A 24298-nucleotide genomic window follows, 5' to 3' on the forward strand; every position below is an offset into this window, starting at 1 on the left:
GGTGACCTTGGGCTAGTCACACTCTCTCAGCCCCACCTACCTCACAGGGTATCTGTTGTGGGGAGGGGAAGGGAAGGTGATTGCAAACTGGTTTGATTCTTCCTTAAGTGGTGGAGAAAGTCAGCATATAAAAACCAACTCTTTGTCTTCTTCTTATCAACTACTTATAATAACAAAAAGGGGTACATACAAATCCCAGAAATATAGCTATCCTATCCAAGGAAAAACAATAGACTCTTACGTAGGGATTCCATGTCCCTCTTTGCCACAAGCAGAAGGGTTTTGGGGACGAAGCCTGAGGAGGGCGGGGTTTGGGGAGCAGAGGGACTTCAGTGTCCTAGAGTCCAATTGCCAAAGTTGTCATTTACTCCGGGAGAACTGATCTCTATCGCCTGGAGATCGGTTGTAACAGCAGGAGATCTCCATCTATTCCCTGGAGGTTGGCAACCCTACTCTTACTGGAGTTAGAAGACTAACAAAACAGGTCTGCCATAATTACAGATGAGTAACTATGTTACAACTGAACATTACTATCCCCAATTGCAGATTGGGCGGAAACCAAGTGGTCAACCGAGTTCATGGGTGCCATTTAAAGCACCTTTCTGCCCTCCTCCCACGGTGGATGCGCACTTCGGAAAACGGGGTTCTCAACTAACCACGCTTCCACAGATGCTGAATAATGTACTGTCAATCCACTTTCGATGCACTTTAGTGAACCTTTTCGATGCACTTTAGTGATTTTGCCCTTTCAGAGGCCATTTATGCAGGGTCGATTTTGATGCTCCTTCAAAGCTCCTTTTTTAAATCCGACCTTTCAAATGACTATTCACGGTCCCGAGGCAAAAGGAGAAAGTCAAACAAATTCCACCCCCCACTCGCCTATTCCTTCCTTTGCCTTTCCTGCCAAACTTTGGAACGGCTTGACTGCCAAGTGAGAAAGTGCATTTGACAAACACATGGCCCGACCCGAGATCTGCAACAAATCCCAGTCTTTAGTACCATCCCCCCGTGAGTTCAAGCAATAATAATTATAAAGGAGGAACAAAAAATAATTATAAAGGAGCAACAATAATCATAATTCTAAGCAATAATAGTGGAAAAGTGATAATAATAGGAAAAGTAAGAATGCTAGGAAAAGTTGAGGGCAGCAGGGAAAGAGGAAGACCCAACAAGAGATGGATGGACTCAATAAAGGAAGCCACAGCCTTCAGTTTACAGCACTGGTTCCCAACCAGGGGTCCGTGGACCCCCAGGGGTCCGCGAGAACTAAATTAAGGTCCGCAAAACAAAGTTAGAAACCCATAATAAATTAATATTTTCAATTAAAAGTTCTCTATTATAAATATATATATATTCAAATATTATTCTAAGTTTAATGTTTAACTAAGAGTTATGATTAAAGTTTATTTTCAAATTCTTGGAATTTTTATTTTGAACCTTGGGGTCCCTGCACCGAACAAAAATGTCCTGGTGGTCCCTGGTCAAAAAAAGGTTGGGAACCACTGGATCTGAGCGAGGCTGTCAAAGATAGGACATTTTGGAGGACTTTCATTCATAGGGTCGCCATGAGTCGGAAGCACACAAAAGCAATAATGATTAGAAAGGAGGAACACACACAAAAAAAGCGACTCAGCAGAAACGCCCTCCCTAACCCCCCGCCCTTCTCCCCACCCCCTTGGGGGGCGGGGGGCGTCAGCCGAGGTGACGTCGCCGGAGAGCAGCCCTATATAAGGCCAGCCGCCGCCGCCCGCGCTCCCAAAACCATTCGCGCTTGGGTGTTTCTTTTGTGGACGTGGAGTGTACTCCCAGTATCTCCTTTGCAAATGGGCTCTATAGCCTAGCGTTACCCCCCCTGAGCCAGGTCACCTGTGGTCTCAAGCCGTCGGGATTCTGCTGGGCGCAGCCTTAAGAAGACGTCAAGGTAAGGACCCCCCCCCCAAGCCCTCCCCGGGAGCTGGAGACCCTGGCGCGCGCTGTGCAGTTGCAAAAATCTCCCCGGCGCTTGCAGCGTTGCAAAGAGCTGGTTGCGTAAATTTGCATTGCATTGCATTGCATTGCATTGGGGGGGGGGGTTCTTCTACCCTTGTCCTCCCCCTCCGGTCCATTAAATCTGTCTATTCGGTGGGGTGGGACGAGAGAGTCGCCGGCCCTTTCTAGTGGCCGGTCTCCCTTCGGACAAGGCCGTTCCCACCCCACTCTATTTTTAAGCCTCCCTGCCGAGCGCAAGTTACGCGCCCGGCTTTGCTAAAGCGCGCTGGGCCGGGGGTTCAGTAAGGTGGGGTTTACTTCCGAGGAAGCGGACAAAGGCCATTTATGCCTCGGAGGTTTTGCCTTGGGATTTGCCGCTCTCTGGATGCGCATTTCCCCCCATCCCAATGGGGGAAACTCAACAATAAGCCCCCCCCCCCTCCCCCATGCAGAGTTTTGAGAATTCGGGTAGGGGAAATGGGCATCTCGAGAGCGGCAAACCCGAGGCAAAACATCCCAGGCATAAATGGCCCAATAGGATCGGGGGTTAAACGTGGGGGGGAGTGAATTGTTGGAAAATATCTGTCGGTTGACGCGTGTGGTTTATAGACAGACGTTTGCTGGGTGACACCTTTGTTCCCTTCCATTCTTATATTTTTATTGGGGGGGGGGATAACCAGGCTCGCCTGCCCCCCTTTTCACTCTCACCCCATGCTATCGTTTCTTTCTGACCCCCCCTTTCAAATACGGAGGGTAAAATAGGGGAAAAAACAACAACCCCGCAGATCGTTTCCACTTCAAACGAATCGGTGTCTGAACGTTCCAACCCGAACGTTCTAAGCGGTGTCTCGACGTTCCATTCGGGTTTCCGCTTTTTCCGGCAAACCCTTTGATCCGGGATGGGGGCGGCGGTTCAGATCTGGAGGGGGGGGGTCGTTTGCCATTTTCACATTTTGGGGCACCAATTGACCCCTCTCGGGTCGGACTCGGGGCAGAACTCTCGCTCGGCCAACCGAGCCAATTTGGGCGAAAACGCACGGGAGGGTTTTTGCCTTGGATTTGCTGCTCTCCAAAGGCACGTTTCCCCCAGCCAAATTCTCAAAACTCAACCATAAGCCCCCCCCCCCCCCCTGCAGAGTTTTGGCCTCTAGGAAGCCCACAAACAACTGCAGCAGCGTTATCCTGCCTGTGTTTCACAGCGCCTAATATAATAGGCATGCTCCTTTGGTACTGGAGAGAATACAGTAGGTATACATCATGACTAGTATCCATTTTGACTAGTAGCAATGGCTAGCCCTCTCGTCCATAAGAAAAGCCATGCTAGACCAGACCAAGGTCCATCAAGTCCAACCGTCTGTTCACACAGGGAGATTTTGCCTTGGATTTGCCGCTCTTTAGATGCACATTTTCCCCATCCGAATTCTCAAAACTCTGCTTAGGGTTGAGTTTTGAGAATTCGGATGGGGAAAATGTGCATCTAGAGAGCGGCAAAACCTCCCATGTGGGAGCAAGCGTGTCTGTCTAATCTGGTTCTTTGGGTTCGGTTGCAGACCCAGTTTGAAATCGCGGCCGTGCGGTTCGAGCCTGGGGTGTAGATCCCATCGCGGTCAGCTGGGCTTCCTTCCAAGTAACCGTGGATCTAGCCGTCTGCACGCTCCAAATCGGCCTCCTGACTTTTCTCTTTTTACCCCCGCCAGGGCAGTCAGTGGCAGAGCGGGGAGGGCCACACGCTTGGTCTGTGTCGGTTGCGGCAGCAACCAGCCGGTTCAGTCCGGATTTTTGCAGTTTGGCTGCTCTTCCGGAAGGCTTTTCTTTCCAGCCCCCACCCCTCAAATGAGAGGCAGGGAAACCAACCTTAGGAAGGGAGACAAAGGAGAAGGAAGGGCTTCCAATCCGGAGTCGAAGGGGTTCAGAGGGTTGTTTTTAAAGTTGTTTTTTTTATAAAGAGGAGGAAAAACAAACACTTTCAAGGAATGTAGGTGGAAGCATGCTCTGTTCCTCTTGCAATGGTCGTAATTGATCATGTGAGCTGTGCCAGGTTGGTGGAGATTTTGCAATCCAAGAGGTTTTCCGCACCAGGAGAAAAACCCAAATGACACCTGGTCCTGGGGTCCTGAATTTGGGACTCCGGACATGTGATTTAGACAACCAGCCTGGTGAGCGCATTTGGGACCGTAACAAGAGATTTACTGGATCAAAGCAATGGACCATCTTCTGCAGTACCCTTCCATAGAGTCAGCTTGGTGTAGTGGTTAAGAACGGTGGTTTGGAATGATGAACTCTGATCGGGAGAACCGGGTTTGATTCCCCACTCTTCCACGTGAGCGGCGGATGCTAATCTGGTGAACTGGATTTGTTTCCTCGCTCCTACACATGAATCCAGCGGGGTGACCTTGGGCTAGTCACAGCTCTCTTTGAGCTCTCTCAGCCTCACCTACCTGACAGGGTGTCTGTTGTGGGGAAGGGAAGGGGATTACAAGCTGGTTTGATTCTCCCTTAAGTGGTAGAGAAAGTTGGCATATAAAAACCAATTCTTCTCCAGTACCAGAGGAGCATGCCGAATATATTAAGTGCTGTGGGGCACAGGCAGGATGGTGCTGCTGCAGTCGTCCTGTTTGTGGGCTTCCTAGAGGCCCCTGGTTGGCCCCTGTGTGAACAGACTGCTGGACTTGATGGGCCTTGGTCTGATCCAGCATTGGCCTTTCTTATGTTCTTTAGTGGTTTTGGCAAGGTCCACAGTAAGGTTGCCAGCTCCAGGTTGAGAAATGGCTGGAGATTTGGGGGGCGGAGCCTGACGAAGGCAGGGTTTGGAAAAGGGAGGGACTTCAGTGGGGTATAATGCCCCAGAGTCCACCTTCCAAAGTGACCGTTTTCTCCAGATTAACTGTTCTCTGTTGCTTGGAGATCAGTTGTAATATTGGGAGATCTCCAGCCACCACCTGGAGGTTTTATTCAATATAGTAAACTCAACTGTAATTATGAGTAGTAGTCAAAGAACACAGTTGTAGGCCAGTAACCTGGAGGTTGGCAATCCTAGTCTACAGTCAAGGGGGCAGAGGCCAAGGCCTTTCTTGAAGTTGCTCCTTGGCACTGGCATTCATAGGGTGGCTGCCTTTGGGTTTGTAGAGGTCTAACCGTCTTGGCTAGTAGCCATTGGTGGAGCTCTCCTCCATGAATCTGCCTACCCCTCTTTTAATGCCATCCTTGCTATTGGCCACAGGCAGTGAGTTATTTGTTCCGTCCGGAGATGTTTACCATAAGAACATAAGAAAGGCTAGAAAAGAGCAAGAGTCCAGTAGCACCTTAAAGACTAACAAAAATATTTTCTGGCAGGGTATGAGCTTTCGTGAGCCACAGCTCACTTCTTCAGAAAGTTCATACCCTGCCAGAAAATATTTTTGTTAGTCTTTAAGATGCTACTGGACTCTTGTTCTTTTCTACTACTGCAGACAGACTAACATGGCTACCCACTGTATAAGAAAGGCTGTGCCCATCAAGTCCAGCAGTCTGTCCACCCAGTGGCCAACCAGATGCCTCCAGGAAGCCCACAAACAAGACGGCTGCAGCAGCATTGTCCTGCCTGTGTTGCAAAGCACCTAATATAATAGGCCTGCTCCTCTGATCCTGGAGAGAACAGGGATGCATCATGACTAGTAGCCATGGATAGCCCTCTCCTCCATGAACATGTCCACTCCCCTCGTAAAGCCTTCCAAGTTGGCAGCCATCACCATGTCCTGGGGCAGGGAGTTCCACAATTTAACTATGTGTTGGTTTAGAGATCCCTTTGAATCATAGAGTTGGAAGGTACCACCAGGGTCATCTAGTCCAACCCCCTGCACAATGCAGGAAATTGTGTGTTATAGCTAGCTAGTGGTCCGGTCTTCACTTTGAAATGAATTGGTATGATTTGGAATTTTTTATCTGGGGTGGGGTATACGCGTGTATGCTCTGTCCTGGATAGACCAGGCTAGCCTGATCTCATCAGCTCTTGGAAGCTACGCAGGGCCAGCCCTGGTTAGTATTTGGATGGAAGACCAGCAATGAAGTCCAGGGTTGCTATGCAGAGACAAGCTACCTCTGTTTGTCATAGAATCATAGAGTTGGAAGGGACTACTAGGGTCATCTAGTCCAACCGCCTGCACAATGCAGGAAATTCACAACTATACACACACACACACACACACAGTGACCCCAGTGTCTCTTGCCTTGAAAAACCTCCAGGGTCAGCTGCAATTTGACAGCAAAAAACCCAGCATATAAAATACTTGTTTGGGTTGAAGGTAATGCATGAAAGTATGAGAGTAATGCTTGCTAAAACTTCTCAAAGCCAGAGATAGCTGGATGGGTATTTCCAATGATCAGAGTGTGTGACTTCATTGCTCTCTACGGCCCCTGACTAGAAAATCCTATGAAGTATATTCTATATAAATTGTGCAAACTTCCATAACTTATATGGAGTTGCTTTTTTTAGTGCAGCGTGCATACAACCCTGAGCATAACCGTGATTGACCACTCCTGCAAACTAAGCATTGCTAGAATGTAGGTCAGGCGCAAAGAGGTAACTTCTGATCCAACTAAGAGCTGTGCGTGGGAAGTAAATTAGGAACTGTCTACCTGTCTTGTAACTCATATCTTGCACTGAATTAGTGGTCCAAGAAGTGAGCTGTGACTCACGAAAGCTCACACCCTAACAGAAATTTTGTTAGTCTTTGTTGGAAGAGTTGCAGTGTCTAGCATGCAAAGGAACTGAGACGAAGACCCAGCAGGGGGTGGGCAAGTGGTCAGCTAGTTAGGGCTGTAAGGTTAGAGACCTTTCCACCCTTTTTCACACTTCTTGTCTGTCCTTAGACTGATGTTCTTAGGGGACAATTTCCTCCTTCTCGGAAGTCATTCTGCCCTCTCTCTCCCTCCTTAGCCTAGATAGGCAGCTAGAGGCTTCTGTCTCTCAGCTTTCCTATCCTAAAATGTAGTTCCCTCGATAAAGGCAACTTTATCTTTAATCAGTGAGTCTGACTCTTCTCTGCGTACTTAAGCATACTCTGCCAACAGTCTTTAAGGTGCTAGTGGACTCTTGCTCTTTTCTACTTACCCTGCTGTTCACTGATCATTTCTTCCCTGTTCCTGTTTTCCGGCAGTGTTTATTTATTAATTAGATTTATAACCCGCCCTCCCCAGCAAGCTGGCTCAGGGCAGGTAACATCATTAAAAGCACAACAACCGATTTATGTAATCCTAATAAAACCAAACAATGAAACTCTAAAGCCCTAACACACTGGTGCACAAATTCTGAATAAGCTGTAGGCACCATACAGGTACCTCAGCAATTAGGCATTCTTGATCAAGAGACCCCTTGGCATTCATCAGTAATAGAAAAGCAAATAAAACTTCATTAAGCTGTCTGGTCATCTCGTTATGAACATATGGTGGTAGAAAGTGTTGTCAAGTCGTAGTTGACATATGACAACCCCTGTAGGGTTTTCAAGGCAAAAGACAAACAGAGGTGGTTTGCCGTTGCCTGCTTCGGCACAGCAACCCTGGACTTCCTTGGTGGTCTCCCATCCAAGTACCAACCTGGGCCGACCTTGCTTAGCTTCCAAACTCTGAAGAGAATGGGCTAGCCTGGGCAATGAACCTGTAGCTCTGCTTTATATTGTCAGACTGTTTATCTCTCTAGCTTACTGTTGTCCACATTAACTGGCAGTAACTCTCCAGGATCTTGGACAGAGAGGCATCTTTTCCCAATATTTGCTATCTGAGATCTTTAGGTGCAGATGTTGGCGTCTGAATTTCGGACCCACATGAACCATGCCCCCCATTTTTGTTAGCCCTTCTATTCCCTGACTCCTCTGCCCTCATTTTAACTTCCTTCCATTTCATTAAGGTTCCTTGAGTTGGCTAGCTTCTCTGCCCCTCTGGTTTCCTGTCTCCTGGGACTTCTTCCTAATAGACATCCCTCATTTGAGACTCCAATCCCATCCAGACTAGCAATGTTCTCATCTGTGGGCTATGCTCGGTTTAGCCTGAAGAGGAGAAGACTGAGAGGGGATATGATAGCCATCTTCAAGTACTTGAGGGGCTGTCATATAGAGGATGGTGCCGAGTTGTTTTCTGTTGCCCCAGAAGGTCGGACCAGAACCAGCTGGTTGAAATTAAATCAAAAGAGTTTCCATCTAGACCACTGGTTCCCAACTGGGGGTCCGTGGACCCCCAGGGGTCCGCGAGAACTAAATTAAGGTCCGCGAAACAAAGTTATAAATACATAACAAATTAATATTTTCAATTAAAAGTTCTCTATTATAAAAATATATATTCAAATATTATTCTAAGTTTAACGTTTAACTGACAGTTATGATTAAAGTTTATTTTCAAATTCTCGAGATTTTTATTTTGAACCTTGGGGTCCCTGCTCCGAACAAAAAAGTCCTAGTGGTCCCTGGTCAAAAAAAGGTTGGGAACCACTGATCTAGACATTAGGAAGAATTTTCTACAGAGCGGTTCCTCAGTGGAACAGGTTTCCTTGGGAGGTGGTGAGCTCTCCTTCCCTGGAGGTTTTTAAGAAGAGGTTAGATGTCCATCTGTCAGCAATGCTGATTCTGTGACCTTAGGCAGATGATGAGAGGGAGGGCACCTTGGCCATCTTCTGGTCACTGGGGGTGTGCGGGGGGAGGTAGTTGTGAATTTAGTGCATTGTTCAGGGGGTTGGACTTGATGACCCTGGTGGTCCCTTCCAACTCTATGATTCTATGAATGTACTCCTCCGTTATTGCATGGTGCTTTAAAAATAACCCAACAGAGAAAATCCTGAGAAACTTAATTTGCTACCATGTTACATACCTTACTTGGCTGAAGGTTTAGGGACTGCTGTGTATAGTTCATACTGCCTGTTGCTGTTAGTCGGATATGACTGTGTAATTTTTGCAGGGTCGTGTTAATACTTGCCCTTTGCTTCAGTTCCGTTCACAGATTTCTGGTTGGTTCCGGATTGCTACAATCCCTATTGCATTCTTTTTTTGGATTTCCCATGTTGATTCTGATTCCTGAGTGATCCGCCTTCACCAACGCATAGTTAAATTGTGGAACTCCCTGCCCCAGGATGTGGTGATGGCTGCCAACTTGGAAAGCTTTAAGAAGGGAGTGGACATGTTCCTGGAGGAGAGGGCTATCCATGGCTGCTAGTAAAAATGGATACTAGTCATGATGCGTACCTATCCTCTCCAGGATCAGAGGAGCAGGCCTATTATTTTGGGTGCGGTGGAACACAGGCAGGATGGTGTTGCTACAGTTGTCTTGTTTGTGGGCTTCCTAGAGGCCCCTGGTTGGCCACTGTGTGAACAGACTGCTGGACTTGATGGGCCTTGGTCTGATCCAGCACGGCCGTTCTTATGTCTCGAGCTCTGTTGATAAATAGATAAATAAATAAATAACACAAATAAATAAAACACTAGGTGGAGTTTGACGCTGCTAGCATGTTAGGTGGGGGGTTGGGTTGTACAGTTCTTTACCGGCAGACGTAGATGAAGCCCGTCATTTAGTATATGCTGGTAGCTAGTAAACTTGCTGCAGCATGCATTTGACCTTGCAAGAAAGCAGTTCAGAAGCGGCTGGCTGCAGCGAAGCAAAGATTGCAGCTCTTCTGTGTGTTCCAGTTTAGGCCCCCTTTCATTCCAGCTGCGGAGCAAACTGCAAACATGGGGTAACAGATACGTGATAAAGTTTCTTTACGGTTTGGCTTTTCCTGGGTTCAGGTGACGGGACACGTGAGGCACCCTTCTGAAAGACCAGGTAGCAGATGTACTTTATGGGCGGCGATGGTCCTTAAACATTTGTGGGTGCCTGTATTCTAACGAGTCGCTCTGGTTTTGTGTCGTAGGGTTTACAACAGCATAAGAACAAAGATCAAGAAACATGGCAGCAATCCCGTCCAGCGGCTCCCTTGTGGCAACCCATGACTACTACCGAAGTAAGGAGGGGGGGCCGGGCCTCAGTGGAAGAGCGCCTGCTTGGAAGGCGGACGTTCTGGCTTCCGTCTCCGCTTCAAGGGCCTGAGGCCATGAGAGCTCGAAAAAGCCTCAGAAGATGCTGCTAGTTGGCCGATGCCAGGCCAGCTGGACCGGTGGTTAACTCCATTTAAAACAGCTTCATATGTTCATTGGCACAGCCTTGAATGTTGGGGAATGTTAATAGATGGAGAGTGTAGCGGCCTGAATACCCCAGACGAGCCTGGAAGCTAAGAAGAAGAGTTGTTTTTTATATGCCGACTTTCTCTTCCACTTAAGGAAGAATCAAACCAGCTTACAATCACCTTCCCTTCCCCTCCCCACAACAGAGACCCTATGAGGTAGGTGGGGCTGAGAGAGCTGTGGCTAGCCCAAGGTCACCCAGCTGGCTTCATGGGTAGGAGTGGGGAAACCAACCCAGTTCACCAGATTAGCGTCCGCCGCTCATGTGGAGGAGCGGGGAATCAAACCTGGTTCTCCAGATTAGAGTCCACTGCTCCAAACCACACCTCTTAACCACTATAAGCAGGGTTGTCTTCAGTACTTAGATGGGAAACTACCAGAGAAGGCCAGGTTTGCTGTGCAGAGGAAAACAAGCAAACCAGGCCAGCGTGGTGTAGTGGTTAAGAGCGGTAGACTATAATCTGGAGAACTGGGTTCGATTCCCCATTCCTCCACATGAAGCCTACTGGGTGACCTTGGGCTAGTCACAGTTCTCATCAAACTCTCAGCCCCACCTACTTCACAATGTGACTGAGGGGAAGGGAAGGCGATTGTAAGCTGGTTTGAGACTCCTTAAAGGTAGAGAAAAGTGGGCTATAACAACCAGCTCTTCTTCTCTGCTCATCTCTTTCCTTGAAAACCCCATGAGGTGTTACCATAGGTTGGTTGCAACTTGGCTTTATTATCGTTCTTGATGTGGGGATGACCCTGACCTTCTCGTAACAAAGGGGAAATGAATGCAGCCTTCCCATTGGGTACATATTCTGATTTTTGCCAGAAGAGGTTTCCAGAGCAGATTGCTGGATGTTCCCCTGCTCTTGTAGGTCCCTCTGATAGGTCAAATCTGTCCCTGGGCGTTCAGGAGGCTGTATAGCGAGAGGGCGAAGGCGTTGCTGGGATCAGACTCCTTAAAAGGCCAGATCCAACAACTTGGCGAAACAAAGGCTGCTTTTAGACACCAGGCAAATGCCGGCTTGCGAGATTTTGTTTGTCTTTCTCTGGGCTCCGGGCCAGTTTTCATCTAAAAGGCGGCAAGCAGCTGGCACAGCCAGCAAAGTAGGGTGGGGGGGAAGGCTGCTGTTCCCACCCCAGTTCTGAGTACCGACTGAGAATAGCCATTGTACTGGAGAGCAGCTGTTAGGTTTACAGCAAAAAGTGTGTGCCTTTCAGGGTTTCTTTAAAACCGTGGATACTAAAACACACTACCATCCTTCTCATCCCTTGTCCGCTGGTGGAAGAAGGTGACTACTTAGAATCGTAGAGTTGGAAGGGTCCCCCATGGTCATCTAGTCCAACCCCCTGCACACAGGAAATTCACAACTATCTTCCCCCCACCCACCCCCAGTGACCCTTACTCCATGCCCAGAAGATGGCAAAGAAGAAGGAGAGTTGGTTTTTATATGCCAACTTTCTCTTCCACGTAAGGAAGAATCAAACTGGCTTACAATCACCTTCCCCTCCCCACAGCAGACAACCTGGGAGGTAGGTGGGGCTGAGAGAGCTGTGACTAGCCCAAGGTCACCCAGCTGTAGGAATGGGGAAACCAACCCGGTTCACCAGATTAGCCTCCGAGGCTCATGTGGAGGAGTGGGGAATCAAACCCGGTTCTCCAGAGCTCTCAAGGGGCCAGATCCAGCCTGTGGGCCTTATGTTTGACACCCCTGCTGTATGGCATTATAGCCCACTGATCTGGGAGACAGCACTTCGAATCCCTACTCTGCCTTGAAAGCTCGCTGGGAGACCGTGGGCCCGTCACACCCTCTTGGCCTAACCCACCTTGCAGGGCTGTTGTGAGGATAAAATAGAGGATAGGAGAAAGATGTAAGCTGCTTTGGGTCTCCTTGGGGGAGGGGGAGGAAGTTATTATAAATGAAATAAGTACAAAATGATTCTGAAGGTCTGCAGAACGCAGAGATAGAGGCAGCTTCAGCTGTGTACAGGCTGTGGTCGTTTTGGATCTGAGCTTGCTTTGCTTAGCGTGTCGCAAGCCACTGCTTGACTCTTCAGCTATCTAAAGACATTCTTTCTAGCTGCATGGGTGTGGCATCTTCCTCCCTAGCCAAGCCAAATAGAAACGGAATCGTTCATAACCTATTTACTTGGTCTTGATCTAGTTGGAGGTTGAAAGAAACTTTACTTCCATTAATAACTGACAATGGCTTCTTTGATGGGAGGAGATTAGGCCATGCCATCGGTCAGGTCTCTCTCGTTTATCCCTTGAAGATGAATGCGCTTTCTCTGGAAGCAGTAGGGTTGCCAGCCGCCAGGTGGTGGCTGGAGATCTCCCACTATTACAGTCGATCTCCAGGCAACAGAGAGCGGTTCCCTTGGAGAAAATAGCCACTTTGGAAGGTGGACTGTATGGTATTACACCCCACTGAAGACCCTCCCTTCCCCAAACCCCATCCCTTTCGGGCTCCACCCCCAAAACCTCCAGGTATTTCCAAACCCAGAGCTGGCAACCCTAAACATACCCTATGACTCAAACCCCATTGAAGTCCTTCCTTCCCCAAACCCCGCCCTCCTCAGGCTCCACCCCCAAAATTTCCAGGTATTTACCAACCTGGAGGTGGCTGAATTACAATTAATGAAGCTCAAGGCAATGCATTCTCTTGGATTGAATAGAGACCTGGGATTCCTGTCCCATTACCAATGCTGATTTCTCCATGCCTGCTACCCCTCTGCATATCACCCCTTCTCCAGTCACGCCTGCTAATCTCATTTACCTCCTATTGACATTTGAATGCTATTGCCACTGGGTGTGTGAATTCACTCTTTCTCTACTTAAGGATAGGTGGACTCACATTTTAGCTGTGTCTGAAGAAGTGAGCTGTGGCTCACGAAAGCTCATACCCTGCCAGAAATTTTGTGAGTCTTTAAGGTGCTACTGGACCCTTGCTCTTTTCTACTGCTACAGACAGACTAACATGGCTACCTGTTGTGATCTGGCAACCCTAGGTAGCAAGCATTGCTTGGGAATGTTGGAAGGCGCATTTGGTCACTATCCTGTGTTAATCCTGCCTGCCTCGGAGTCGGAGGGCCAAATAAACGGCGACGTTTGGTCTAATGGGGGACCTAATATGTCTTGCAGGGCGTCTGGGTTCCACTTCCAGCAACAGCTCCTGCGGAAGTTCTGAGTACTCCGGGGAAGTGATCCCTCACCATCCGAGTAAGTATCCTGGCTCCCTTTCGAGGAAGTGGGAGCTGAAGGTCCCCTGGTTGATGCTGTCTAATTGGAGTGTCTCTTTTTTTAATTCATTTTTATTTTAAAATTATAATTAACAAGTGCTTAACATACAGAATAGGACATAACATACGTCCTACCTACTTAACACATATTACCAAAGGTGCCTTACTTTATCCTAAGTTATCCCGCTATTCAAACAATTTTTATTTCTACCATCTGTCAACATTATTCCTTGTTTTCTCCAGGTTAAACGCTTAAAATAAACCATTAAGACTTACGTTAAAATCTGCATTAAAATATAAAGCACTTCTTACTATAATGTACCTAGGTTTCTTAAACATCTATAGTAAACTACTAATGTTGTTTCTCCATACACCTACCATATTTTTCCGTGTATAAGACGCCCCCATGTATAAGACATAGGAGTCTTATATGTATGTTATGTATAGGAGCCCCGTGGCGCAGAGTGTTAAGCTGCAGTACTGCAGTCAAGAGCTCTGCTCACAACCTGAGTTCGATCCCGACGGAAGTCGGTTTCAGGTAGCCGGCTCAAGGTTGACTCAGCCTTCCATCCTTCCGAGGTCGGTAAAATGAGGATCCGGCTTGCTTGGGGGTAAAGGGAAGATGAGACCCCTATAAGAGACCCCTATTTTTTTGAACCCCAAATTAAGAAATCAGGCCGCCTTAAACATGGAGGCGTGTATGGAAAAATATGGGCCCCGCCTGCTCTCTTCCCCACCCATCAGCTGACAGGCAGAGAAGAGAGCGGGGACCATCCGCAGGCCGGACACCACCGGCCAGGGCAATTGGGCTCTTCCCCGCTGCTCTCTTCCCCGCTGATGGGTGACCGTGCATTCCGAGTATAAAATGACCCCCAATTTTTTACTAATTTTTTAAAGAAAAAAACATTGTCTTATACACAGGAAAATACTGTATATATTTTCTTCAGTAATGCTTATTGATTGGGTTCTCTATCTGTCTGTAGAGACCAATTGTGCACATGGGTCGCTCTGACTTGGCTCAGAACCCCATGGTGAGGGGATTTAACACTTCAGCCCCCTCTTGGTTTTGCTAATTGTTGTTGTTTTTTAATGTATTTTTAATTTCGTTGAAATGTGACCATACATAATCAGAACTGGTATACCGAGAAACGGCACGTCCGGTTCAAATTAAAAACAAATGAAAGAAGAGAAAAGAGGTCTGTCAGTGGCTACCAGCCGTGGTAACTGAATGGAACCTCCACATTCAGAGGCAGTCAACCTCTCAGTGTCTGTGGTAGGAGGTAGCCTTGGCCTCTATGCCCTGTCGTCGGACCTCCTGAAGAACTTGTTGGCCTCTGTGAGACAGGATGATGGATTAGATCCAGCAGGGCTTTTTTATGTTCTTACAAAAATAGGGACAGCTATAGTTACTACTTTATTACCCTTTTTTAACAACCTAATGGCTTTTTTCTAAGCAAGCAGCCAATAGTTGCCAATTTTTGGTCATCTAAAATATTCTTAGGATTTTGAATTGCTGTGAGCTTGACTGTTGATAGCAATTCCCGCATCTTTAAGCACGATTCTAATTTGCCAGGCAACAGCGGTTGTTTCCAATAACATGCAAATACCATCCTTGCTGAGGTTTTAGCTAAAACTCTTCTGGGATCAGGTTAGCTCAGTGAAGCCAATCTGCACTTGCTGTTAGCTTTTTAAAGAAAAATAGCAGCTGTGTTTTTAAAGGAAAATCCCCCCCCCCACATACACCGACACCTTTAAAGCATTTGTACCCGCATGGGAAACTTGGCTTCAGTTAGCAACACCAAGGGAGGTGGAAAGGGGTTAAATCTCCTCTCCCTGATCCATGCCACCCTGATCTGAATTGTTGGGAGCACATGCATTGAGCATTCAGAGGTCTGTGTCCTTCATGACACCTGTGTGTGTCCTAAAAAACCATGGCAGGATGATGGCTAGCTGGCTAGCTTTGTGCCTTTATTTTAAACTTTGAAAAGACTATACTTGGGCTGGGCATTTAACAACTATAAGCATATTTCCTTTCCCTAGATTTAACAGCCACCACCTATCCATCAACCACTTCACACTTTAAAAGGGGGAGATGAAATTTAATTTTTCCTTGACGCTATTGGGAGAAACGTTGCCACATCTCTCATGCGATTGACCGATCTATTTGACAGCAGATAGCTCAGTATCCGCTTCTCAGAAAGCGTCTTTAGCTGTTTTATCCAGGGAGTGATATATTTATTTTGTGCAGTATTATTTTGTGGATGTGCTAAAACAGTGTAGGCTAGGGAGTCTGTTTGATCCGGACAAAATGGGCATTTTTGATCTTTTTTTTTTTACATTTACATGCCTCTTTCCCAGATGGCTCGAGGCCAGTCCTGTATTGCTAAAGCAAGCCTTACGACAGTATTCCATGAATTGTATGCTAAATTCTAACTTCATTGTAATCTGCTGGTGAGGAGGACATCTTTTCCAAGGGAAGCCGTGCTTACACACTTCCGGCTGCTCCATTTAGAGAAGTCTTCCTGTTGGGGATTCTGACGAGCACCTGTCTTCTTCTAGGTCTCCCTAAATCTGACCCGGGGCACTGGTGGGCCAGCTTCTTCTTCGGAAAGCAGACTCATCCGGTCATGACGACAGTGTCTGAATCCCCCGAGAAGTAAGTGGCCTTCTGCTCAAAGTTAGAATGGGTTTCGATGGATCTGTTTCCAGCAGCAAATTTAATTTAGCTTCGTTTATACCCTGCTTTTCTCCCCGGCAGGGACCCAAAACGGCTTACATCAACAACAACACGACACCTTTATTTGCATATGTTTGCCATAAGTACAAAGACTGTAGAGTGCAAAACTATGACTAAACAGAGTCCGAATTTAAATTCTCGGAGCCTCATAGCCAGTTGCAAAAATTTTGCTACCCTGCCTATTATGGCAGGATTTTTTCTGGAAATAAATAGCTGCACCTTGTACTTGTCTGAAGCTCCATTCCAATTAACTAAGAGGGTTAAGGAGTTTGGCTCAAATGACAGCATTAAAAGGGCCATACAGGAAAACGGGCTGTAGTGGTTCTACACCGCTCAGTCTGCAAGGACAGAGTCTTATTTAAGTATGGGGTTTTCTGAAATCTCCCTAATAGCACAGCTGAGGGTAGAACATTAAACCTTGCAAACACAACAGCTCTATGTCGCTGTGAGCTTACAACATTCCTCTAATTTTGGTGGGAAATGAATGAATGAATTAAATAAATAAATAAAAATCTCAAGTAAGTGGAAATTTCACTGGGCGTCCCCAGGGCATGAATTTGTGGTGGGCAAGAAGATATTGAATGGGACTGCCAGTGAGAATGGGAGAGCCAGCGTGGTTTAATAGTTAAGAGCGGCAGACACTAATCTGGAGAACCTCCTCCACATGAAGCCTGCTGGGTGACCTTGGGCCAGTCACAGTTCTCTCCGAACTCTCTCAGCCCCACCTACCTCACAGGGTGCCTGTTGTGGGGAGAGGAAGGGAAGGCGATTGTAAGCCGGTCTGAGACTCCTTAAAGGTAGAGAAAAAGCGGGGTATAAAAATCAGCTCTTTCTGCTGCTGCTCTTAAGTAACACCACTCCTTTTGGACTCTGATCTGGAGAACCAGGTTTGATTTCCCCACTCCTCCAACATGAGCGGCAGAGGGTAATCGGGTGAACTGGGTTGGTTTCCCCACTCCTAGACGTGAAGGCAGCTGGGTGACCTTGGGATAGTCACAGCTCTCTTTGGACTCTCTCAGTCCCACCTACCTCACAGGGTGTCTGTTGTGGGGAAGGGAAGGTGATTGGAAGCCGGTTTGATTCTTAAGTGGCAGAGAAAGCTGGCTTATAAAAACCAGCTGCTCTTCCTGACAACCGCTCTTCTTTTGTCCCCGCAGCTCAGTAACTTTGCAGGTGGCGAACGGCATGATCACATGTGGCCTGGCTCAGGAAGTAATGAGGAAGCGCCACGCCAGCGAACCCAGCAAGCCGAACTCCGGTCCCTCGGCGTGAGGTGGCTGAGGCCCCTCCTGGCAGCTGCTTCTGACTTGAACGCTAGGAGACAGAGCCCATTTTCCACTCCCCCCTCCCTGTAGAGTAGGCAGGCTGCTTTGGGTGTCTAGATGTAGGTTTTTATACAAACAAAAATGGCAACTTAAAAAAAAAACACCTTCTACATCATCCTTTTCTACTTTTTCTGGTCGGTGCAGCTACATCTTAATTTTCTTCCCACGCAGCCTTTAACTTTTTTTTTTGTTTACTTTTTACTTGCCTAATGGAAACTTAATAAAGCCTGAGCAGCCTTTTAAACAGCTTGTGTCTGGTTCATTCTTGTCCTCAAACAATAGGGTTGCCAACTTTTGAGTTGGTAGCTTCTGAAACTACAAGATACCCCCCCATCCCTCGCCAATGGCCAAGGGGGGACTTGGCAATCAGTGAAATAACTCCTGTTTAAAGCAGGAGATCAAGGTTTTTTTTGGTAGAGGCCTGGTATACCAACTCCAGGTGTGGATACTGCCAGATTGCTTTTGCCTGATTCCCCTTCTCCATTGCAGGCCCTGTTCCCTGTGGCTTTGTCCAAGGGTCCCATGATCTCTAGCAATACCCCTCCTGGTGTTTGAAAGGGATCCCCTCCCTTTGTCCAATGGAAAAGCGGGGAAGACCCATCCAACCCATCAATCTCACATTTATCTTCCTCAAAGGAGTTTGTGGTGTCATATTCCCCTCACCTTACCCTCACAACAATCCTGTGAGGGCGTTTAGGCTGAGAATTATGGGGTCGGCTTCATGGCAGGGGGGATCTCAACCTGGGTTCTGTCAGTAGTGCTCTAATGCTCTCACCCAATGTTTCCCAAGGGAATGCCTATGGGTGCCATAGTGTTGGCCAATGTTTCTGGACACCCACCTCCTTCTTCCCCAAAGTAAAGAGTCGATGCTGGCTATCCTATACCACACCAGAGAAGAAAGTGTTTCAAGGGAGCCCAGGAAACATAACATTTGTGCCTTCAGAGAACGTCCATTCAGAAGCAGCCATCTTAGGGCAACCCTTGACCTGGACCCACCTGCCATTTGGGGAGTGGCCCCAGCTCCCATGGCAGCCATCTTGGGGCAGCACACACTGCCTGCTCACAAAATTAGAGGGCCCAATGGTCAACCCTGTTAGAGATCCCTGCTCTAACTACGACCCTACATAGGGTTGCCAATCTCCAGGTGGTGGATGGAGATCTCTCACTATTATAACTGATGATCTGGTGACAGAGATCAGTTCCCCTGGAGAAAATGGCCACTGTGGACTCTGGCATTATACCCCATTGTAGTCCCCAAACCCTGCCCTCCTCAGGCTCCATCCCCTAAGTCTCCAGGTATTTCCCAACCTGGAGCTGGCAACCCAGCAGTGCTTAAGATCTTGGGACCACACACTCAACTCTTCACAGTTGAAGATGGCTGGAAAGGACTGCCAGTGAGTAAACATATCCTTCCCACTTCAGCTTCCAGGAAACAGGGTGGACAGGCTTTGGTGCTTTAACAAAACCCTGTTTTGACCAGACTGCAGTGGAGAGCCAGCGTGGTGTGGTGGTTAAGAGCGGTGGTTTGGAGCGGTGGACTCTGACCTGGAGAACCAGGTTTGATTCCCCGCTCCTCCACTTGAGTGGCGGAGGCTAGTCTGGTGAACTGGATTTGTTTCCCCACTCCTCCACATGAAGCCAGCTGGGTGACCTTGGGCTAATCACAGCTCTCTGAGCTCTCTCAGCCCCACCTACCTCACAGGGTGTCTGTTGGGAAGGGAAGGTGATTGTAAGTGGGTTTGAGTCTCCCTTAAGTGGTAGAGAAAGTCGGCATATAAAAACCAACTCTTCTTGAATCAAAAGTATATAGACCAGAAAAGGCTTCTTCAAACCATGTTTTTGTCTTAAAACTCAGTTCTTCAAAGGAAGATTTTCCTATGTGTGTATTCAGTGCATTTTTGCCTTGCCTATAAAGAGCTAAGAATGGCTCTACCTACTTTCCTTTTGCCCTCACACCTACCAGCATGGCGTAGTGGTTAAGAGCAGTGGACTCTAATCCAGAGAACTGGGTTTGATTCCCCACCCCTCCACATGAGCAGTGGACCCTAATCTGGAAAACCGGCTGGTTTCCCCACTCCTCCACATGAAGCCAGCGGGGTGACCTTGGGCCTGTCACAGTTCTCAGAACTCTTTCCGCCCCATCTACCTCACAAGGGGAGAGGAAGGGAAAGCACTTGTAAACCACTTTGAGACGCCTTAAAAGGTAGAGAAAAAGCAGGGTGTGAAAACCAGCTACCCTGCGAGGTATGCCGGGCCTGGAGCATGTGAGGTGGTCACGTGACCGACTTGCCCCCTTTCCAACACCTTTAAGGGAGTCCTGAGCTGCAAATCAGTATCCGTATGTCTGAATGCAATTGCCTGGATTCCAAGACCTTTGCCCAGTCATGTTGATCTGTAGTCGGCGTGTGCTGGGAAACAGAGTGGAACCGGTTTGGTTGGTTGCGTTCCAAGGCGCGATGGAACCCAGCCTCCAAAACTCATTAGCCAAGCTAAACCGGCGTCCTCAAATGCCTTCTTTGTTCATGCCAGATCTGCTTTGTAGGCATCGCTGCGGTGTTTTCTGGGACTCAGATCCGCTTTTTTTCTTTAAGTGATCTTTATGTCCGGCTTACGTAGTTCCCCCCAGAATGTCTTTCGACGGGCAGTCTGGCCGCCACCCCCCGCCCAGTGGTACCATGATGAGATTGAAGTTCCCAACAATTATGTGACACCCAACTGATACATCTTACTCATCTCTGTTATAGGAGCTATTTATGCATATAGGTTGCAGAGCTGATGCAAACAAGCTGTGGGTATAGATGCCGGTCAGTCTACAGCCAGGATGAATTGCCCAAGAGTGAGCTGAGATACAGCTGTTCTTTCCTTTTAGTGAGGGCATGCCAAGGAAGGCAGAACTGCACCCATTTTAATATGTTTTCAGCTGTTGATCGAGCAGTCTGTAACAGGCCTCTGCATACTTCTGTTGTCTTTGTACTGCCCTTGTACAAATCTATGGTGAGACCACACTTGGAATACTGTGTACAGTTCTGGTCACCACACCTCAAAAAGGATATTACAGAGCTTGAGAAGGTGCAGAAAAGAGCAACCAAAATGATCAGGGGACTAGAGCAACTGCCCTATGAGGAGCGGTTAAAACTCTTCGGCTGTTTAGCCTGGAGAGAAGGCGGTTAAGGGGAGACATGATGTGTGTGTGTGTTAAGTGCCATCAAGTCGCTTCCGACTCATGGCGACCCTATGAATGAAAGTCCTCCAAAATGTCCTATCTTTGACAGCCTTGCTCAGATCTTGCAAATTGAAGGCTGTGGCTTCCTTTATTGAGTCAACCCATCTCTTGTTGGGTCTTCCTCTTTTCCTGCTTCCCTCAACTTTTCCTAGCATGACTGTCTTTTCCAGTGACTCTTGTCGTCTCATGACGTGACCAAAATACGACAGCCTCAGTTTAGTCATTTTAACTTCTAGGGTCAGTTCAGGCTTGATTTGATCTATAACCCACCGATTTGTTTTTTTGGCAGTTCACGGTATCCGTAACCCTCTCCTCCAACACCACATTTTAAAGGAATCTATTTTCTTCCTTTCAGCTTTCTTCACTGTCCAGCTTTCATAGCCATACATAGTAATAAGAAATACGATGGCATGAATTAACTTGATCTCGGTGGCCAGTGACACATCCTTACACTTCAGAATCTTTTCTAGCTCCTTCATGGCTGCCCTTCCCAGTCTCAATATCCTTCTGATTTCTTGGCTGCAGTCTCCCTTTTGGTTGATGGTGGAGCCAAGGAATAGAAAGTCTTGAAGGAGGTTGCATTTACCTATCATGGCTAACAGCTGGAAACAACACAAAGACTCAAACTCACTGTTAATACAATATTGTAGAACCCAAACAGAGAAGGCTCACAGATTTCAAAATTATCAAAAATGTATTCAGAGTCAGTCAAAACAAGTGCAAACAAACTACAAAACAGCACAGTGTCAATTAGCTATATACAAATACTATACAATCATAAGTGAACTATTTACAGAAATGTATAGTACCAACAAGCACACTGGCTGTATCAAAAGCACTAACAAGCACACTGGCTTTTTCCGAGGTTAGACGTGAAGCAAAGTCCACTTCAAAAGGTGAGTTGGAAATTCCTTTTGGATGTTATAAGTTTGCCGCCGCACCAACCGCAGGCAAAAGTGAAAAGAAACGTTTTCCGGATATTTTTTGGCGTTTTCACTGTACCAGCTTCATCAGCCTTAAGCACTGAAGAAAAAGATATCCCCACGGGATGTTTTCCAATTTTCCGGGACTATCGTGAATTCACTTAAAGAACTGGTTAATTAACCTTGTTTATTTATTTTGATATTTTTATTTATTTTTATTATTGTCTATGCTCCCCAAAGAACCGGGGCTGCAATGCATAGACAATAATAAAAATAAATAAAAATAGCAAGTTCTTTAAGTGAATTCACGATAGTCCCGGAAAATTGGAAAACATCCCACGGGGATATCTTTTTCTTCAGTGCTTAAGGCTGATGAAGCTGGTACAGTGAAAACGCCAAAAAATATCCGGAAAACGTTTCCTTTCACTTTTGCCTGCGGTTGGTGCGGCGGCAAACTTATAACATCCAAAAGGAATTTCCAACTCACCTTTTGAAGTGGACTTTGCTTCACGTCTAACCTTGGAAAAAGCCAGTGTGCTTGTTGGTGCTTTTGAAACAGCCAGTGTGCTTGTTGGTACTATACATTTCTGTAAATAGTTCACTTATGGTTGTATAGTGTTTGTATATAGCTAATTGACACTGTACTGTTTTGTAGTTTGTTTGCACTTGTTTTGACTGACTCTGAATACATTTTTGATAATTTTGAAATCTGTGAGCCTGCTCTGTTTGGTTTCTACAATAACAGCTGGAAACGGCAAAAAATACACTGTCTGCTGGGTGACTCTCAGACTATTTAGCCCAGATTGGCAGGATTTTGTATTTGCAGTTACTTTAATGTAATTACTAAACTAGTCCTGCTTTTTCCACTTAAATATAACCCAGCCAAAAGATTCTCTAAACTCTGGCTACGCCCAATTTTTTCACTATATCCTGTTGCACTCAATTGAACTTGACTTCTGGCAACAAAGGAATTCTTCTGCATACTCACATGGCTTTTTTTTTAAATAAACAGGTTCTTCAAAATCATTCCTTTTATTGGGGACTTCTGTGTTTTCCCATTAGGGCTGCCAACCTCCAGGTACTAGCTGGAGATCTCCTGCTTTGACAACTGGTCTCCAGCCGATAGAGATCAGTTCCCCTGGAGAAAACGGCCGCTTTGGCAATTGGACTCTACAGCACTGAAGCCCCTCCCCAAACCCCGCTCTCCTCAGGCTCCGCCCTGAAAACCTCCCGCTGGGGGCGAAGAGGGACTTGGCAACCCTGTGTGAAACAAGCTGCCCCCTTGGCTGTATTTACAAAAGAAAAAAGTATTTCAAAATAAAGTCGGAACTAACTTTGTTTACGGGGTACTGAGGGAGAAACAAATGTAAGGTTTGTGGATTAGGGTTTATGGATGACTCATGTGAGAAAAGTCCATGTTTGCTTACAGTTGCTTCTTTCATGCTCTTATCAGGTGTTGTGCAAACCCTACCCCTAGCTATCAGAACTGTTTTTCTAGAGATTGGCAGTCAAGGCAATCTAACTTGCATTAACTCAAGGTAGGGCAGCTGATAACCGCATGCTCCTGTCATGATGCGCAGGGCAGTTAGGGTTGCTGATGCTGGGTTGGGAAATTTCTGGAGATTTGGGGGCAAAGCCTAGGAAGGGCAGGATTTGGGGAGGGGAAGGAGCTCAGCAGGGTATAATGCCATAGGGTCCACCCACCAAGCCATTTTCTCCAGGGGAATTGCTCCCCGTCCCAGTACGCAGACCAGTTGTAATTCTGGGAGATCTCCAGGTCCCACTGTGATATTTGCAACCTTAATAGTGTAATGCCTGTAATCATTATTATTATTCGAATGTATGCTTTTGTGTTCAGTCTGCATAATTGCTCTTATGGAAATGCTAGGCCTAAAGTGTAAGAGCTGGTTTGAAACACTATGTATTCATGTGCACCCACATGAGGGCTTTGGGAAGGTGGCACCTGGGAGTCATGAGTCAGTAAATCAGGCTCTCTGTGTCTGGTGCAGCCTTCCACCAATACACGGCCCAGAATTACCTACCGCTTAAGGAATGTTAAGTTTCGGTTCCCCGTCCCAGATCATGTAGCCACCTAGATCCCCGCCTCAGCTCCCACTGATAGGCCTATGCTAATCCAAAGGTGTCCATCATAGGGTCTTTGTGGGTCTATGCTCTGTATTACGTATATTGTAACACCCCTGACCAGAAGTTATAAATGTTGTGGCAATCCTTTGTTCTAGTGTGTAAAATTGTCCTGCACTTTAGGACAATTGCACCCGACTGCATTAGTTTGGCCACAATAAACAGATTGTTAATCTTTCAACCTCCGACTGTATTATTTATCATTGGCTACTAAGTAATACAGCAGCACTTCAATAGTCCTCACGCCTCAAAGAGAGAGTCCTGCATGACTTTTAAGGAAATCTTTTCCTATGCTGTTTGCTGCAGAGTCACTTCCAGAATTGCTCTACGTAAAGTTGCCAACCTCCAGGTAGTTGCAGGAGATCTCCTGCTCTTACAACTGATCTCCAGCCGATAGAGATCAGTTCCCCTGGAGAAAATGGCTGCTTTGGCAATCGGACTTTATGGCATTGAAGTCCCTCGCCAAGCCCCGCCCCCCGCCCCCGCCCCCCAAATCTCCTGCCGATGGCAAAGAGGGACCTGGCAACCCTAGCTCTATGTGATCATGGTCCCCGCCCCCAGCCAGAGATCTA

At 47.1% G+C, this 24298-nt stretch overlaps 1 protein-coding gene across 1 annotated transcript; it reads left to right on the plus strand.

Moving 5' to 3' along the window:
* Positions 1–1753: 1753 nt before the first annotated feature.
* Positions 1754–17668, plus strand: PPDPF (pancreatic progenitor cell differentiation and proliferation factor). Its single transcript, XM_056844638.1, has 5 exons — positions 1754–1921; positions 9839–9928; positions 13279–13356; positions 15936–16032; positions 17271–17668. Exons 2-5 carry the CDS (start codon positions 9874–9876, stop codon positions 17383–17385), a joined length of 345 nt encoding a protein of 114 aa, XP_056700616.1. The 5' UTR covers positions 1754–1921; positions 9839–9873; the 3' UTR covers positions 17386–17668.
* Positions 17669–24298: the final 6630 nt, after the last annotated feature.

Source organism: Euleptes europaea, chromosome 2 (genome assembly GCF_029931775.1).
Source record: "Euleptes europaea isolate rEulEur1 chromosome 2, rEulEur1.hap1, whole genome shotgun sequence".
Lineage (NCBI taxonomy): Eukaryota > Metazoa > Chordata > Lepidosauria > Squamata > Sphaerodactylidae > Euleptes > Euleptes europaea.